At 35.8% G+C, this 18,662-nt stretch overlaps 1 protein-coding gene across 2 annotated transcripts in view; it reads right to left on the bottom strand.

Moving 5' to 3' along the window:
• Nucleotides 1-18,662, bottom strand: part of ZCWPW2 (zinc finger CW-type and PWWP domain containing 2) — a 139,280-nt gene that overhangs the window by 25,119 nt on the left and 95,499 nt on the right. For both annotated transcript variants that reach the window (XM_079935751.1, XM_079935752.1), the window contains exon 5: nucleotides 4,850-4,896. In XM_079935751.1, coding sequence (XP_079791877.1) covers nucleotides 4,850-4,896 — 47 coding nt within the window. The remainder of the gene's footprint in view (nucleotides 1-4,849; nucleotides 4,897-18,662) is intronic.

The raw sequence follows: 18,662 nt of genomic DNA, 5'->3' as shown, positions 1-18,662 counted from the left end.
GTGACTGTGTTCCCAGTATGTGGGGGAGTACAGATTTAAGATGTGTACCTAATATACATATTTCATAACAGAGCAAATTATTTTTGAAGCAAAGTAAAGGTATTAGTACATAAAAAATATCACCCCAAAGTCATTACAATTTTAAAGAATTTAAAGTAATAATTTATGTGTCTTCAAAGAAAAGAAATAGGCTTGTGTTGTCTAATATAAATAAAAAGTTTGAAGAAGCTATTATGGGCAGAAGCCAAATGTTTATAAATTTAAAATTATAGATTCATTCTAATAAGTTATATGTAAATTCTACTAATTTTCACTAGCATACTTTTTCCAATGATAACAACTTCCCTCTGCAAACAGGAAAACAATAGCTATTTCTATTAGACATAGAAAGATCATTTTTAATATCTAGTGCAATAGCTACATTCAAATTCCTTTTGTATGTTATATCCACTTTTCTATGGATTAGTAAGATTGGTTTTGGTTATAATGGAATGGGATGAGGAAGGTGACGGTGAATGAGAAATATCCCAAACTTTGGAAGAAACACAGATTCATCGTGTGTGTAGCTTGATGTTGGAGTCATAATTTGTGTGTCTGGATGAGAGAAAGGACTATACTTGTAATGAATATAATCAACAAAACTGAAGAAAGCTGCATAATACAATCTTTAGTCCCAAATAACAAAGGACAACACCTGCTCTTCATGTGATTAGCAGGACTCAAGTTGAAAAGGTTTTTGTATCTTAACAAAAGAGCAATCACATTTTGTAGAATTCTTTTTATTGCCTTCTGGCTCAAAGTTAAAATATAGAATAGAAAACGTGGAGAGTTATGGTTGAAAAGTTTTGAATTTCTGGAATCTGTGACACTAGATTTTAAGTATTACTAAACTTGAATTCCAAGTGAATTAATACCTTGAGTGAATTTTCAAATGGGCATAATGTGCAGAGAAACAAAAATTAATACAATCTTCTATTATTATACATGGTGACATTTTAAAAATGATATTTTGTTTTTTAGTAATTAGGATGAAAACAATTCTTAAAAGTTAAGAGAGGATATTACTGATAAAGATGAATTTCTGTTTACCAAGTACCAGGTCTGCATAACTAAACTTTGAATTTTCTCAGATAAATCAGTGCACTGGGACAAGTCATCGGATTAGGATACCCCCCACCACTTCCACCTCTCAAAACACTCCCTTTCAGACCTGAAACCCCTGAAAACAAGAGGCGCCTACAAGGAGGTCAGTTTGATTGAAGTCAGATCCATAAACTGAAAGTCAAGTCAAAAACAGGGTTAAGCCAATATATAAGTCCCATAGTAGACTTTTCTATTTAAGAAACAAATATAATCATCCACACCAGAAAAGAGTTACTCTAAATCAAGGGGTCTTTGCTTGTTCTCATAAATGGTATATAAAAGTTTCTGGATATCAACAATTAATCCATTTTGTCTAATTTTACTACTTTCCTACTAATAGTTATCCTACAGAATTCCTATAGATTTTAATTCAAGATAAGCTTGCAACCTAATTAGGCAGGTTTAGTTTTTAAGTTACTAAAGAATATCTTGTTAAAAATCACTCCCCTGGAAGGCTGTTTCATAATACTGCCATAGAGTGGCACAGAGTTTGAGAACAGAGAAACTGAAATTAGTACAAAAAGAACTTTCTATGTGAAGGTTTCCGCTGATGATTTAAAGTGATAAATGGACAATTTTCTATATTAATATATATTTATTTATATATTTGAAAATGCAACTCACATCAAAAGAGTACATTTACATCTTAAAATTTTGGTTAGGACACTTTTTGGGGTAATGAAAATGTTCTCTATTTTAATCTGGAATGGTAGTTACATGGGTATATACACTTAAGAAAAACTCATCAAACTCCACCCTTAAGGTCTGTGCATTTCACGGTGTTTAAATTTTACCTCAATAAAAAAATTAAATTACTAAAAAGGTTAATCAAATGAAAGAAAACTACAGTAACTAACAGCACAGAAAATGGCAAAATGATGATGGAATACCTGAATGATTCAAGTTTTGGGAACACTGGTCTATGGAAAGGTGAAGAAAAGTAAAATCCAAAAGGAAATTAAATGAGTTTTGAAACGTGACTGTGACTCTTCCCAAGGGGTTCTTCTACTTACTATTCTTTCCTGAGGTATCTCTCTGCCTGGTGCTAGAAGCCAGCCGTAGAGATCTATTATAATATTTATCTTTGTGGAAAGATGCATATAAAGCTAAGTGAATCAAGTGAGCTGCAGTACATGAATTCTATGTTAATAAGCAAGCTTATTAATTAGCACAAATATCCAGACATCTACTCATAAAATGTAAGCGACTTCTGCAATTGGGCTAATGAAATTTTCCTGCTTATTATGAAGAATTTTTGCAATAATTTGGGGGAAAATTTTTTTTATCCGAAAATATAATAGCTTGAATTCCTTATACATAAATGTATAAATCAAGAAAAGTGGTCATTAATTTTGCCTTTCAAGAGGTATAAGTTAAACTCTTGGCATTAATAAAAATAAAGTGTTAGAAAAAAAGATATGCATACATACATACTTTCTATATATAAGCTAAAAAAGTTTAAAGGGGGCTTCCTGGTGGCAGAGTGGTTAAGAATCCACCTGTCAACGCAGGGGACAAGGGTTCGATCCCTGGTCCGGGAAGATCCCACATGCCATGGAGCAACTAAGCCTGTGCACCACAACTACTGAGCCTGCACTCTAGGGGCCACGTGCCGCAACTACTAAGTAGAAGCAGCCTGCGTGCTGCAACTACTGAAGCCTGCACGGCTGGAACGCAAGCTCTGCAACGAGAAGCCACTGTAATGAGAAGCCCACACACCGCAACAAAGTGTAGCCCCCACTTGCCACAACTAGAGAAAGCCCACATACAGCAACGAAGACCCAATGCAACCAAAAATAAATAAATAAAAATGATTTTCTTTTTCATTAGAAAAAAGAGATCCTTTTCCAATTAGTAACAAATAATGTGGGAAGGCCTTAGTTAGAAATATGTAAAATTCTACATTGAAAAAAACTAAAGAAAAAATGATAAAGAGACATATTTCTACGTGTGTGCATTCACTTTATAAACATGTAATTTCTCTCCAAATGAATACATAGATTTTCTACAATACCAATCATCACCTCAACAGAATTTTTCCTGGGAGAATTAACTAAATATTTCTAAAGTTCATCCGTATGTTGTTAAAACTATTTAAATTGTGCCTTTATTGAGGTTTCCATGGGAAAGGAAATGTAGGGTAGGGTAAACAGTTTAGGACTGGCTACTTTGAATAATTCTGGAAGGCTTTGGTCTAGAGGGGTGGTCTCCATTGGCTGGAACCTGGGCCTGGGATAATTTAGGGCAGGGGCAATACTGGCTTGGTATTTGATAAGAAGGTAGTTGGGTGATGTGGGTTTGGAATTAGTTGGTCCATATGAAAGATGTACCCTGTGCTAGTCTTGGGAGGGACAGTCTCTCCCCAAACAGAAAGGGTTTTTAAAATGTCAATTCATCATAATATACATACAATCTGAAAAACTAAACAGGCAAGAACTATGAAAACAATTTTTGAAAAAGTAGGGTAATGAAGGATCACCAATCCACACATTAAAGAAAAGATAGAGAAACAATAATTACAGCAATTTAGAATTCTTTTAAGACTAGATACGTGATATAGAAACAGATATTTTGACATGTTAAATGCTGTATGTTATATTATGAAGAAGGTATACTATATACTATAAAGAAGATAACAAAAGAAAAACAGTAAAGTAAAGAAGGGAAAGATTATTTATTAGTCAATAAATGGTATTCGGATAACTGGTTTTAGTGTAGGGGAGGAAAAATGTCTTTTTCCTCTATTCTTCTAAGCTCTCAGTTGGGGCCCCTGTAACAAAAGATAGATTAAAAAGAGAAAAGCATACAAATTTATCTAAGGTAAGTTTTATGTGACAGGGGAGCCTTCATAAGGAAATGAAGATCCAAAGAAGCAGTTCAACCTATAAATCAATCAATCAAAGTAAAAAAAGCTCATGGAAGAAATGGGCAAGGATATGCACAGGCAGTTTTCAGAAGAAATATGTCCAATAAATATATGAAAAATGCTCAACCTCACTAAAATAAAAGAATAAATAACAGCAGATTGAAATAAAAATGGCATATTTTTCTCCTTTCAAATATTGGCAAATATGTAAAAATTGGTGATATCTAAAGCTGGCAAGGGAGTGGGAAAAGCATTGATAGTGGTGGACACAAGGAGAGAAACTACTATTCGAGAATATTGTCACTTAAGGAGACTGTCAAGGCTCAACCTATCCCAATCACAGTTTTGACAGTAACTAGAGTTAAACATATCTCCACACACAATGTATAGAATGACATGTTAAATTTTAAAAATTCTTTTAAAATGCTATTAACTTTATAAATTTTCATTAAAAAGATTCATACAAATGTCTGATACTGTTCTCTACTTAACTTTAAGGTAAAGTCCATATTAAGCTGTGAATTTTAATTATTTGAATTTTCCATACATTATAATAACATGACATATTAAAAATATTTTAGTATATGAGAGCATGTACAAATAAAAGCAATTGTTTACTTGTTAACTTACAATTTTCTATTATTCTAATATTTGATAATTCTATAACATTGATAAAAGTAACTATAAATATTAAATTTTTAGTGTCAACTAACATTTAGAAGAAAAATTTGATTATATGTCATTTTGATTTAAAATATTAATTTAATTTTCTTTTAAAAATAGTGTTAATCAGATTGAATTTGAAGTCTGTATATTTGATTTAATAAAACATGATCTTACCCCTTTCTTGGCCACCACAGCAACTTTGCCATCTGCTTTGGATTTGTCTGTAAGATAATAAGGTATGGCTGCTTCAAAAAAGTGAACTACACTCCTATTCAAATAAATGCAACATTACACAGTTAGAATTTTCTACTTTCTCATACCATGATATGTGTTTTCAGTGGTTCTTTTGATCAAAATGCTAACAAACTCAGCTCCCAGAGTTGAGTAAAACAAAGTAATCCAAAAGTAATAACATCAGGGATTGGTATACTTATTTGACAAACCTCCTCCCTTAAATCTGATGGCTGGTTGGATGTCCACCAGCTAGCATCTAGTGTATCTCATTTCTAGACAGCTTATGGTCAGCCTATGTGCTCTAGAGTATGTAGGATCTGGAATTAAATCCCAGCTACCTCTATGTGTACATCTATTGGGCTGGCCAAAAAGTTTGGAAAAACTCTAACGAACTTTTTGGCCAACCCCATACTACCAGCCAGACATGTAATAAAGACTTTATAGAGACAATATCTTATTTAATCTTCATGATAGTTTTAAAAGGGGCGTACTCCATCTGCACTTCACTGCATGAGGTCATGCAGTGGGGGCAGATCCATTTGACTACAAATCCCTAAGTTTTATGCCTGCTGCCTCCATCTGGGGTCCCTGAGCTGCCAACAGTGCATCAGAGAAAGACTCAGCAATAATGAAGAGTCTAATCAAATAGAGAACAGATGACCTTTGAACAACATGTGGATTTAAAGTGCAGACCCCTTGCACAGTGAAAAATCCACGTATAATTTTTGACTACCCTAAAACTTAACAACTAATAGCCTACTGTTGACTGGAAGCCTTAGTGATAACATAAACAGTCGAGTAACACATATTTTATATGTTATATGTATTATACACTATATTCTTACAATAAAGTAAGCCAGAGAAAAGAAAATGTTATTAAGCAAATAGTAAGAGAAAAAACATTTACAGTACTGTACTGTATATATCAGTGCTGTAAGTTATCTGTTTACAAGATTAATCATCTGCCTGTCAGTACCTACAGCAATAATGTCTTCTATGATACAAAACACTGTAGATGTCATATGTATTACTAACACTAGACATCAAAAATTAAAAGATAATGTGAAAATGAAATTCATGTTTAACAAAGAAACAGCAACATGACTGCTTTATGGTTGCCTAGTGTAATTGATATGATTGTTTCACAGTAGCCTTTCCTATACACTAATGAATGAATGGTTATCACATTTTTATGGCATAGAGTAGTACAGTCATACTCATAAGATAGGATGGGAAACACTGTTACATTTTGTTTAAAAACCCTTACCTGTGATGATAGGTTAATATGCAGTATCTCCAATTATGAGAGAGAGGAAGAGAGACATACTGTATGGTAATATAATTCTTTGAAAGCAAAGTTATAAGACAGTAAGAAAACTAACATGTTATTACTTTTATGTTAAACATCACTCACCTTATGCCTATATAAGGTTAGGCTATCCACCTCAAAACACACCTTGCACACAATGTTCTACATGATGAATACTTGGGCGTTGATGATGATGAGGACACAAAAAGTCTCATACAGTACTTGCCACACAGGTATTCGATTTTCACATGAAGATACTCTCATAATACACAACAGATAAGTTTATTAACTGTATGGCAAGATGATTATTTACTATTCATTGAGTAGAAGTGGATCATCATAAAGATCTTCATCCTCATCAACTTCATGCTGACTAGGCCGAGGAGAAGGAAGAGGAGGAGGGGTTGGACTTGCTGTCTCAGGGGTGGCAGAGGCAGACAAAGTGGAGGAGATGGAAGGGGAGACAGGAGAGGCAGGCATATTTGGTGTAGCTTTACAGAAGTACATCTTAATTTCTGTCTGACTTTTTTGCTTTTTCATTTCTCCAAAAATGTTTCTATATGGTACCAACCCTTCTTCCACCGTTTGCTTTAGTTTCAGTGCCTGTATCGTAGAAGGGTTTCTGTTGTTTTGCTTTAGCCCATATCATAGAAGAGTCCATGTCGTAAAAAGTCAAAACCCGTCTTGAATATTCGGAAACCTTCTGCCAGCTTGTCTGATGTCAATTTGTTTTCTGGCACTGCTTCTTCTACATCCTCTTCCTCATCTAGCCCTGGTTCAGAAGCACTCATCTGTTAATTCCTCTCGTGTGGTGTCTCTTAGCTCTTGAATTTCTCCAAGATCCATATCTTGAAACTCTTTGCCCCCCACCCTTTTTGCCTTATCCACAATCTCTTTCATGATTTCCTTGATTGGCTCCATCGTAAATCCCGTGAAGTATGCCCAACATCTGGTCACAGTCTTCTCCAGCAGTGATTTATTGTTTCAGGCTTGATGGCTTTCACGACTTTTTCTATAACAACAATGGCATCTTCAATGGTATAATCCTTCCAGACTTTCACAACGTTCTATCAGGATTCTCTTCCACAGCGTTGACAATCCTTTCCATAGAGCACTGTGAGTAATGAGCCTTACAAGGTCCTTATGACCCTCTGAATTAGAGACGTTGTGTTTGGGGGGCAAGTAGGCCACTTTGACGCCTTCAGTGTTGAACTCATGGGGTTTTGGGTGGCCAGGGGCATTGTCTAATATCAGAAGAACTTTAAAAGGCAGTCCCTTCCTGGCAAAGTACTTCCTGACTTCAGGGACAAAACACAGATGAAACCAATCCAGAAAAAGGCTTCTTGTCATCCAGGCCTTCTTCTTGTAGTACAACCAAAAGACTGGCAGCTGCTGTTTATCTTTTCCCTTCAAGTTTTATGGGTTTGCAGCTTTATGGATAAGGGCAGTCCTGATCATAAACCCAACTGCCTTTGCACAAAATCATACAGTTAGTCTATTCTTTCCTGCTTTAAATCCTGATACTCGCTTCTTTTGCTTACTAACAAATATCCTTTGTGGCATTTTTTTCCAGAATGCACTTTCGTTTGCATTAAAAATCTGTTCAGGCAGACATCCTTTCTCCTCAGTGATTTAATGGTGTCTGGGAACTTGTCTCTTGCCTCTTGGTCAGCAGAAGCTGCTTCTCCTGTTATCTTGACTTTTAAGCCAAACCTCTTTCTAAAATTATCCAACCATCCTTTGCAGGCATTAAATTCTCCAACTTTAGATCCTTCACCTTCCATTTGCTTTAAGTTGGCAAATAATGACCTCACTTTTTCTTGAATCATATTAGAGTCTAAGGTATGTCCTTCTGATAGCAAACCTGCACCCACATTAAGGCCACATCTTCAAGATAAAAAGGTACTGCACAAAAAGTGCAAGGTTTTTCACATGCTGGTGTAACCACAGTGACAGCTTCACAAATTTCCTTTCCTTCTCTTTTTTATTTTTAAACAATGGTTGGATTCACCCATCTTGAAATGGTGGCAACTTCAGCTGCAGACCTCAATCTATGGTACATACCAAGCATGACTTATTTCTTGGGAGCACTTCCAACATCACGAGTGGCACTTTGTGGGTCCCATGGTGTTATTCAGGGTTTATGGTATTGCAGTAAATATTATGGAAAATATTGGGCTGGCCAAAAAATTCGTTCAGTTAGTGAATACATTGTTCAATAAAATTCTTGGTAAAAATGAAAAACGCGTCTTTTATTTTTACTTAAAACCGAATGAACTTTTTGGCCAACCAAATACATGAGAACCACGAGAAAGAACTTTCTACTGTGATACGCAACTTAGTGGAAAGACGAAGTGCTCATGTAGAGGTGACTGGTGTCACAGCGTTTTAAGCAGATGTGCACTACATTTGGGCTCACTGCTACAGCAGCAGGAGATGGCTAGGAAAGTATTACCATAGTACAGTATGTATCACAGTTATCTTTATGCAATCATGGCTTAATACTGCATCTTTATGCTTGTTTACATTTCTCTCGACTATGAATGGTTCCACATACGATCTGTGTTTGCATACATTTTGATAAATTTTAACTTTTTATAATAGATTTGTGCATATTTCATGGCAGTAAATGATAAAATAGACTAGTATCTACATATATTTTAATCATTCATGACATACCTTTTTCTTAATTTTTTCAATATTTCTAGGCTATGCAGTTCATCTGTGAATTTTTTCAAGTTGTCACAAATCTCCCCAAAACTTTCCATATACTTATTAAGTGAATTCGTTGAAATCTGCATGTAAGTGGACTCACGCAGTTCCAACCCACGTTGTTCAAGGGTCAACTGTATAGAAAATTACTTCAAGATATCATTTTGATATGAGCAGAAGTATACATGTGTGTGTATTAGTAAAAATCATTGGCACAACTGTTGGATTTTTAAAAAATGTTCAATCTGGAATTCCATAACTGAATAATTATATGTAAATATTTATTCATAGATATGTTTTAGAAACCTTAATATTGTGGTAATGAAAAATGCAAAGAGCTATGGACATTAATTGTAAAGTTTTAGGGTTACATTTAACATTAAAGAAAAATGTATAGAAATTTAATTTATCAATATAGAATTTTAATTCACAATGAACATGTAAAACAAACAAAAAGGATAAATACCCATGAATATAAGAGAAAATAAATGCTTGCTATCTAAAAGCAAATTTTGTAGTTAAAAAGCTATTTGCATAAAACATAGAAATCTAGAGGAGCAGGTTATTATATTTATACCTACAACTGTTTGGCCACATGTAAACTGCCCTTTTTCCTGTGCTCAGCTGTGTGCTTGAAATAATCCCTTCTTCTGGAGTACACTTTTTCCCTACTGATGAACGTACAAGACCATCTACCAACACATCCTTCAACTAGGAGAAATTCCCACCTCTTTTGCAAATCCATAGTCACCTTAGTCTATAGAACTTTCTAACTTGTACTGATATTATGGTTACTTCTATATATGTGTAAACACTCTGCAAGGCTAAGATGTGCCTCAAGGCAGGGACCATTTTTCATATGTACAGGTGCTCAATTTTTTTATAGTTAATTAAATATATATGTATTTTATTCAAAATATTATATGGATCTGAAATATACATTGTACCTGAACAAATTAGTATAATGTATTAATTGAAATACAGAGAATATTTACACGGCATAAGTTACTATACTAGACAGTGTAAAATATAAAACACTGTATATTCTCAGACCTTCAGTTTCTTTACTGATAACCCAGGAGTAATATATTGGTATACTGTGAGATTTAAATAATATAATCTACATAAATAAAGCTCCTAAAACAATGTCTGGTGGATTTTAGATAATCAGAAATGTTCTCTTCCATTTTAGCTAATTGGTATGTGTGTTAGAGAAAGAGAGAGACCTCCTTGTAGTACTAGGAAAAATAGTTCATTGATGATATATTTCACTATTGTCTCTTTTTAAGTGATTCCATCATTATTCCATTTAAATAATTATTTGTCTTTCAAACATAGTTGGAAATAATTGATGAGTAATGATAAAATAGCAAAATGTTTCAAAAGAGAGGAAAAAATAAGATCGTGGTCCAGCGAAACCTGATAGCAGTTACAAGATAGAATAAGTTTTGTTGTATCTAAAAATTTTTTTCCTCCGTTCTTTTGAAGACCTCTGATAACAATAAAAAATCACAATGAAATATTAATCTGTACAAATGGCTAAAACTGCACAAAAAGAAACACAGAAACTAAAATTGGATCCAAAGGACCCTGATCATATATTGAGAGTTAATGATAACAGAATAGAAATTTATGTTTCTCCTCAAAATGTAAGTCATTCTTATGTAAAATTTCCAGTAGGGAGATGAATTGGGAACAGAAATATCCAAACTGTTGTTCAAGGAACATTTTATGCTCAAAAGTTGCGGAATCGTCTTCCAGTGCAAGAGAACCACTCTAATTTCAAATGCCAAAGGGAAATTCTAATGTAATACTTAAAAACAAAACAATCACTAGCGGTTTCTCTGATAGTAACAGTAGGTCCATGTTCAACTTCAGCAGCATTAACTACTTTCTAAGAGCTACATTCTCCCTAGTGAGAAAGGTTTAATTTCCTCCCTTCAGAAATCTCTGCATGTAAGGACCCTCACATACAGAGTGAAAAGCAGTTAACCGGAAATGTAGATTTGGATAATTAAAAGGGCCTCTTCTGAGCTACATCCAAATCATATTTTTAAAGTATAAAAGAGAAGCTGCAGGTAGAAAATGAAAATGTTCCAAATGAGTAGTGATGGTTATGCCTCATGACCCATAACATATGTTAAAATTTTTATTTACAACCATATTAGAGAGAGGTACAAATATTAATATAAATCAATGGCTTCTCTTCTTTAAATAATTTTTCTAAAGCTTGTCCATTCATGGCCTCAGAAAAACTGTCAGTATGTTCTTTAAACATGACAGCTGAGAGCATTTTCTTAAATACAAAAAGGACAGTCCAGTTTTCTGTCCGTCAGTAAAGAGCTTGGAAGTCACCACTCCGTCCTAACAACAAGTAAAAGGATGAACAGACTGAAAATCAATAACTCTTCTTAGATCCCTCAGGGAGTGAGTTCACAGGGCAAACCACTGCCCCCAAATTTGGAGAGACAAATTGCTTACTGGCAAATTAAAAGAACCACAATTTACAGGAGTTGAAACCTTGCCAAGAGCCAATGCCTGGGAGGGAAATAGGAACTGAAATCCACAAAGTGCTGGAGGCTCAGTGTGAACAAGCCTGAGAGAGAAAAACCCCAGAGGGATCCAGTCCTGGGGGAGGGAGATGTACTTTGGTGAATTTACCTCCAGAAGCTCCATCAAGTTCTCACAGTGCCAACTGGGAAAATAATTCCCTGTGCTTCAGGCAGTGGGAGGAAAAAAGTAAGGGTTCTGAAATATGCCAGAGCTTTCAATTCTTCTAACAAGGCCTGTCCTCAAGAGAAACTATTTTACCAGAACCTAACCTACTGGGGTTTTTTCAGAGCCTAACCAGCCTGGAAGAAGGGAAATGCCCAAATCCAGCCTGTTGTAGCCTTCCATGTGGGGGAAGGGAATTCCAACTCCAGCCCCCTTTAGCTATCATGGACCACCTAAGTGGTAAAAAAAAAATGAGAAGCACTCATTAAACTCAAAGCCCAGGACTGAGACCTAATCACAGGACTCCAAAATGCCTCCCCTACCTCACACACCTTACCACTGCACTAGTAAAGGCCTCTTTAACACAGTTCTTTTTACCTGGTACATCATATTCACCTTTCCACAAAAAATTACAAGGCATACTAAAAGGGAAATCACAGTTTGAAGTGACAGAGCAAGCGCTGGAAGCAGACACAGATATGGCATAGATGTTGGAATTATCAGACTGTGAATTTAAAGCAACTACAGTTAATATACCAAGGGCTCTAACGTTAAAAGTAGACAACTTGCAAGAACAGGTGTGCAATGTAAGCAGAGATAGAGAAATTCTAAGAAATAATAAAAAAGAAATACTAGAGATCAAAACACTGTAACAGAAATGAAGAATGCCTTTGATGGGCTCATCAGTAGACTGGACACAGCTGAGAAAAGACTCTCTGACCTTGAGGATACATCAATAGAAACTTCTAAAACCTATAAAGAAAAAAGAAAAAAGACTGAAAAAAAAACTGAACAGAATACCCAAGATATATGGGACAACTACAAAAGTGTAACACACGTGTAATGGGAATTCCAGAAGGAAAAGAGAGAGAGAAAGGGACAGAAGAAATATTTTAATTAACAATGACTGACAATTTCCCCAAATTAATGTCAGACACCAAACCATAGCCCCAGGAAGCTCAGAGAACACCAAGCAGGACAAATGCCAATAAAAACTACACTTAGGCACGTCCTACTTAAACTGCAGAAAAATCAAAAATAAAGAAAATTCTTGAAAGAAGCCAGAGAGGGGAAATTCTTATCTTTGCTCCTTACCTATAAAGGAGGGAATATAAGAATTTCATCCAGTTCCTCTCAGAAACCGTGCAAGCGAGAGGAGAGTGGAGTGAAATATTTAAAGTGTTGAGAGAAAAAACCCACGAAATTAGAACTCTGTACCCTGTAAAGTTACTCTTCAAAAGTAAAGGAATATACAAATTGTGAGACAAAGAAAAATTGGGGGAATTTATTGCTAGAAGTCCTGCCTTACAAAAAATGTTAAAAGAGAGATAGAGGGACTTCCCTGGTGGTGCAGTGGTTAAGAATCTGCCTGCCAATGCAGGGGACACGGATTCGAGCCCTGATCTGGGAAGATCTCACATGCTGCAGAGCAACTAAGCCCGTCCACCACAACTACTGAGCCTGCACTCTAGAGCCTGTGTGCCTAGAGCCCGTGCTCTGCAACAAGAGAAGTCACTGCAATGAGAAGCCCATGCACCGCAACGAAGAGTAGCTCCCGCTCACCGCAACTAGAGAAAGCCCACGAGCAGAAATGAAGACCCAACACAGCCAAAAATAAATAAATAAAAATAAATAAATCTATTAAAAATTATAAAAGAGATAGAAAATGGTATAAACCAGAAATTTGGATCTACATAAAGGAAAAGCAGCAGAGAATGACTAAGTAAAAGTAAAAACTTTTATTTTTCTCATTCTTAATGTATCTAACAGAAAATACTTTGTTCAAAATGATAGCAACAATATATTCAATAATATATATAGTGTGTGTGTGTGTATATGAAATGAATGACAACAATAATACAACGGACAGAAGAGGAATCAGGAAATTTTTGTTAATATAAGGTACATTCATTACTCATGAAGTTATAAAGTGTTACTTGAAAGTGGACTTGGATAACTGTAAATGAATATTGCAAACTGTAGGAAAACCACTAGAAAAATTAGAAAGAAAGAATAATTGATATGCTAAGAAAGGAGAGAAAACAGAATTATATGAAGTGCTCAATTAACACTACAAAAGGCAGAACAGACTATAAACTACTTCATTTAACAACAGCAGATACACATTCTTCTCAAGCTTGCTTGGAACATTCACCATGATAGACTACATTCTGGGCCGTAAAACATACCTTAAAAAGTTAAAGAAATAGATATCATATAGGGTTGGCCAAAAAGTTCGCTCGGGTTTTTCCGTAAGATGTTTGGGAAAAACCTGAACAAACTTTTTGACCAATCCAATCCAATAATCTGCTCTCATATCACAACGGAATAAAAGTAGAAATCAAAAACAGAAGGATAACTGGAAGATCCCCAAATACTTGGAGCTTTAACAACACATTTCTAAATAACATATGGGTCAAAAAAAATCTCACAAGAAATTTTAAAATATTTTGAATGAGATGAAAAAATAAATATGGCTTATCAAAATTTGTGAGATACAGTGAAAGCAGTGTTTAGAGGGGAATTTATAGCATTAAATGCATATATTATGAAAGACCAGAGATCTAAAACCAGTATGCCAAGCTTCCACCTTAGGAAGCTAGAAAAAGAAGAGCCAGTTAAATCTAAAGTAAACATGAGAAAAGAAATAAAAATTAGAGGAGAAACAAATGAAATTGGAAACAGGAAATCAATAGAGAATATTAATAAAACCAAAAGCTGTTTCTTTGAAAAATCAATAAAATCAGTAAGCCTCTAGCCAGGCTAACTAAGAAAATAAAAGAGAAAACAGAAATACTAGTGTCGAAAAATGAAAGAGAGGGCATCACTACAGATCCCATGGACTTTAAAAGGATAATAAATAAATGTTATGAATAACTCCATGCCCACAAATTTGATAACCTAGATGAAATGGACAAATTCCTTGAAAAACACAATCTGCCAAAAGTCACACAGGAGAAATAGACAATCTTAAGAGCCTGTATCTGTTTAAAAATTGAATCAATATAATAAACTTCCAAAACAGAAAGCATCAAGCCCAGGTGAGTTCTCTGGTGAATTCTACCAAACATTTAAGGAAGAAACTATACTCATTCTCTATAAACTCTTTCAGAAGATAGAAGCGAACAGAATACTTCCTAATTCATTCAATGAAGCCAGTATTACCTGAAATACCCAAACCAAATAAAGATATTACACGAAAACCACAGAGCAATCAATATTTCTCATGAACACAGATGCAAAAATCCTCAACAAAATATTAGCAAACCAAATCCACCAATGTATAAAAAACAATTACACACCACAATCAAGTAAGATTTATTGTATTTGAGGCTGGTTCAACATTCAAAATCAATTAATGTAATCCATTACATCAATAGGCTAAAGAAGAAAAGTCACATGATCATATCAATAGAAGCAGATAAAGCACTTGACAAAATCCAACACCCATTCATGATAAAAACTCACAGCAAACTAGGAATAGAGGGAAACTTCCTCAATTTGAGGAGAATCTACAAAAAATCTACAGCTAACACCATCCTTAATGGTGAGAAATGCAAAGCTTTCCCACTAAGATCAGGAGCAAGTCAAAGACATTCCCTCCTCACCACTCCTTTCAATATTGTACTGGAACTCCTAACTAATGCAAGAGGACAATAAAAGAAATAAAAGATACAAATTGAGAAGAAATAAATAAAACTATCTTTGTTTGCACATAACATGGTCATCTAAGTAGAAAATCCAAAAGAATCAAGGAAAATACTCCTGGAAGAAATAAGTGATTAGAGCAAAGTTGCAGGATACAAAGTTAATATTAACACAAGAATCAATTGTTTTCCTATTTACCAGCAATGAACAAGTGGAATTTGAAATTGAAAACACATTACCATTTATATAGACACCCCCCAAAATGAAATACTTAGCCATAAATCTAAAATATGGACAAGATTTATACTAGGGAAGCTATAAAACTCTGATGAAAAATGAAAGAAGATCTAAATAAATGGAGAGATATTCCATGTTCATGGATAGGAAAACTCAATACTGTCAAGATCTCTGTTCTTCCAAACTTGATCTATAGATTCAATGCAATCTCAATCAAAATCTCAACAAGTTATTTTGCAGATATCAAGCTGATTCTAAAGTTTTTATGGAGCAACAAAGACCCAGAAAAGCTAACACAATATTGAAGAAGGGCAAAGTTGAAGAACTGATCCTACCTGACTTCAAGACTTACTAAAAAGCTACAATGATCAACAGTATAATATTGGGAAAATAATAAAAACAGATCAATGGAACAGAATACAGAGCCCAGAAACAGACCCAACAAATATAGTCAACTGATCTTTGACAAAGGAGCAAAGACAATATAATGGAGAAAAGCTAATGTTTTCAACAAATGCTGTCGGAACAACTAAATATCCACATGGCGTGCACACACACACATACACACACAAAAGAATCTAGACACAGACCTTACACCTTTCACAAAAATTAACTCAAAATAGACCACACATCTAAATGTAAAATGCAAAACTATAAAACTCCCAGAGAGTAACATAGGAGAAAATCTAGATGATTTTGGACATGCTGATAACTTTTTTTTTTAAATGGTACAGAGAGGGGTAGACTTTATTTATTAATGTAGTGATTAAAAACATTTAAGAAGAGGAGCAAAAAAGCAAAAACTCAGAAAAAAAATATACTCAAGGCACTTATAAGGAAATGTTATAGGAACTTTGAATACCATTCCCAGACCACATGCTTCTAAAACAACAAGTATTCACAGTTCCAAATAATCTCAGCCCTTGATATTCAGATAGTCCAGAAGTGCAGATACGCCCCAAATCTCAGCTTAGGAGAAGGATTTCCAAACACTCAGTTCATCATGATTTACATTCAGAGGAGGAGTTGCTGCAAAGGAAGAGCAGCCCACAGAAACCTTCTGCATCTTTAGCTGAGGCACAAAGAACAGAAGAAGATAGGAAGACACTTTCTATCCATTTCTCCTTTCTCACACCTTTGCTTTACAGTCAGGAAAAACCCTCAACAGAAGTACCCAGATTCCCAGACTGATAACTTTTTAGATATAATACCAAAGGCAAGATGCATGAAAGAAATAACTGATAAGCTGGATTTCATTAAAATTAAAAACTTCTATTCTACAAAGAACACTCTCAAGAGAATAAGACAATCCACAGAGTGAGAGAAAATATTTACAAAATACGTATCTGATAAAGGACTGCTATTCAAAATATACAAAAAATCTTAAAACTCAACAATAAGAAAATGAACAACTGGATTACAAAATGAGCAATAAACAGACAACTTACAAAAGAAGATTCAAAGATGGCAAATAAGTATATGAAAGGATATTCATCATCATATGTCATTAGAGAACTGCAATTAAAACAATAAGATACCTCTACAGACCTATTAGAATGACCCACACCAAGGATGTGTAGCAACAGGAATTCTCATTTATTGCTGGTGGGAATGTAAAATGGTACAGCCACTTTGGAAGATACTTTGACAGTTTCTTACAACACTAAACATATTCTTACTATGTAATCCAGCAACTGCACTCCCTAGTATTTGCTCATTTACTCAAGTGAGCTGAAAACTTATGCCCACACAAAATCCTGCACACGGATGTTTACAGCAGCTTTATTAATAATCGCCAAAACATGGAAGCAACCAGGATATCCTTCAGTGGGTGAATGGATAAATGAACTGTGGTACATACAAACAATGGAATATAATTCAGTGCTTAAAAAAGAGCTATAAAGACATGGGGAAACATAAATGCATATTACTAAGTGAAAGAAGCCAATTTGAAAAGCTACATACCATATGATTCCAGCTATATCACATTCCAGAAAAGGCAAAACTATGGTGACAGTAAAAAGAACAGTAGAGGAGTCAAGATGGTAGAATAGGAGGACATGGAATTCATTGCTCCTCACAAGTACATCAAGAATACACCTACAAATGGAACAATTCTCACAGAGCACTTGCTGAACATGAGTGGAAAACTTCAGACACCTAAAAGGACAAGAAAAATCCCCTCAACAACTGGGTAGGATGAAAGAAAGAAGAAAAAAAGAAAAGAGGAATCAAAAAAGGGACCAGCAGCCCTGGCAGAAAGATGAAGGTGAGGGGAGGTTTCCACACTCAGAAAAACTCCCTCATGGTGGGGAAATCAGCTGGGACAGAAAAGGAACTTCGGGGGAATCAAAGGAGAATGCAGTGGATGGTTTGTGGAAGACAGGACAAAGTAAGAACTGCATGCATGATCTACACCACAGCTCTGCGCATTCCAGTCTGAGTCATGAGTGGCCAGTTGCAAAGGGGGGCTGGGTGCTGGAAAGTGGGATTTGGAGCGTGGACCCAGGGAAGGGACAGCTGTTAGCAGTGAAAAGATAGCCAGAAGGGACAGGAGTAAGGAGATCCACAACCAGGAAAGTCTGTGGAAAAAGCCTGGGACACCACAGAAGCAAGGCGTATTGTTGAGTAGTGCGCAAGGGGCAGAGCCACCATTACAACCCCTTTCCCCACCCACTGGCTTCTTCAGCTTCCGGGGACACTGGGAGGGGCTCCCATCTAAGTGGGCCTGCCTGCCCCTCAGGCCAGGGTCTCCTTTGCCTGTGTAGGTTCTGGGGGCCTGAGCGCTGCCCATCCCAAAGTCTCCTTGGGAATCAGCCCTGGGCACCCATGCCTGGGACAACAGTCTGCCGATGCTGGCGGGCGCTGAGTGCTAAAGTGAGGGGTTGGTAGAATGGATATGGGGAGAGGAGCACTGTTGGCTGTGCAGATACAGCAGAGAGGACAGGAGTGAGGGGATGCATGGCCAGGAATGACCCTAGAAGAAGTGTGGCCTGCCTGGAAAGCGAGGCGCCGTAGTTGAGAGGCACATGGGGGGCAGGGCCACCACTGCGCCCACACATCAGTGCCTGCCTCCGTGGGCACTGGGAGGGATTCCCACCAGAACGAGTGCACCACAGTCTGTTGCAACTG

Source organism: Stenella coeruleoalba (genome assembly GCF_951394435.1).
Source record: "Stenella coeruleoalba genome assembly, chromosome: 10".
NCBI lineage: Eukaryota > Metazoa > Chordata > Mammalia > Artiodactyla > Delphinidae > Stenella > Stenella coeruleoalba.
Note: the sequence above shows the minus strand (reverse complement) of the source record. Positions and strands in the feature narration are given on the sequence as shown.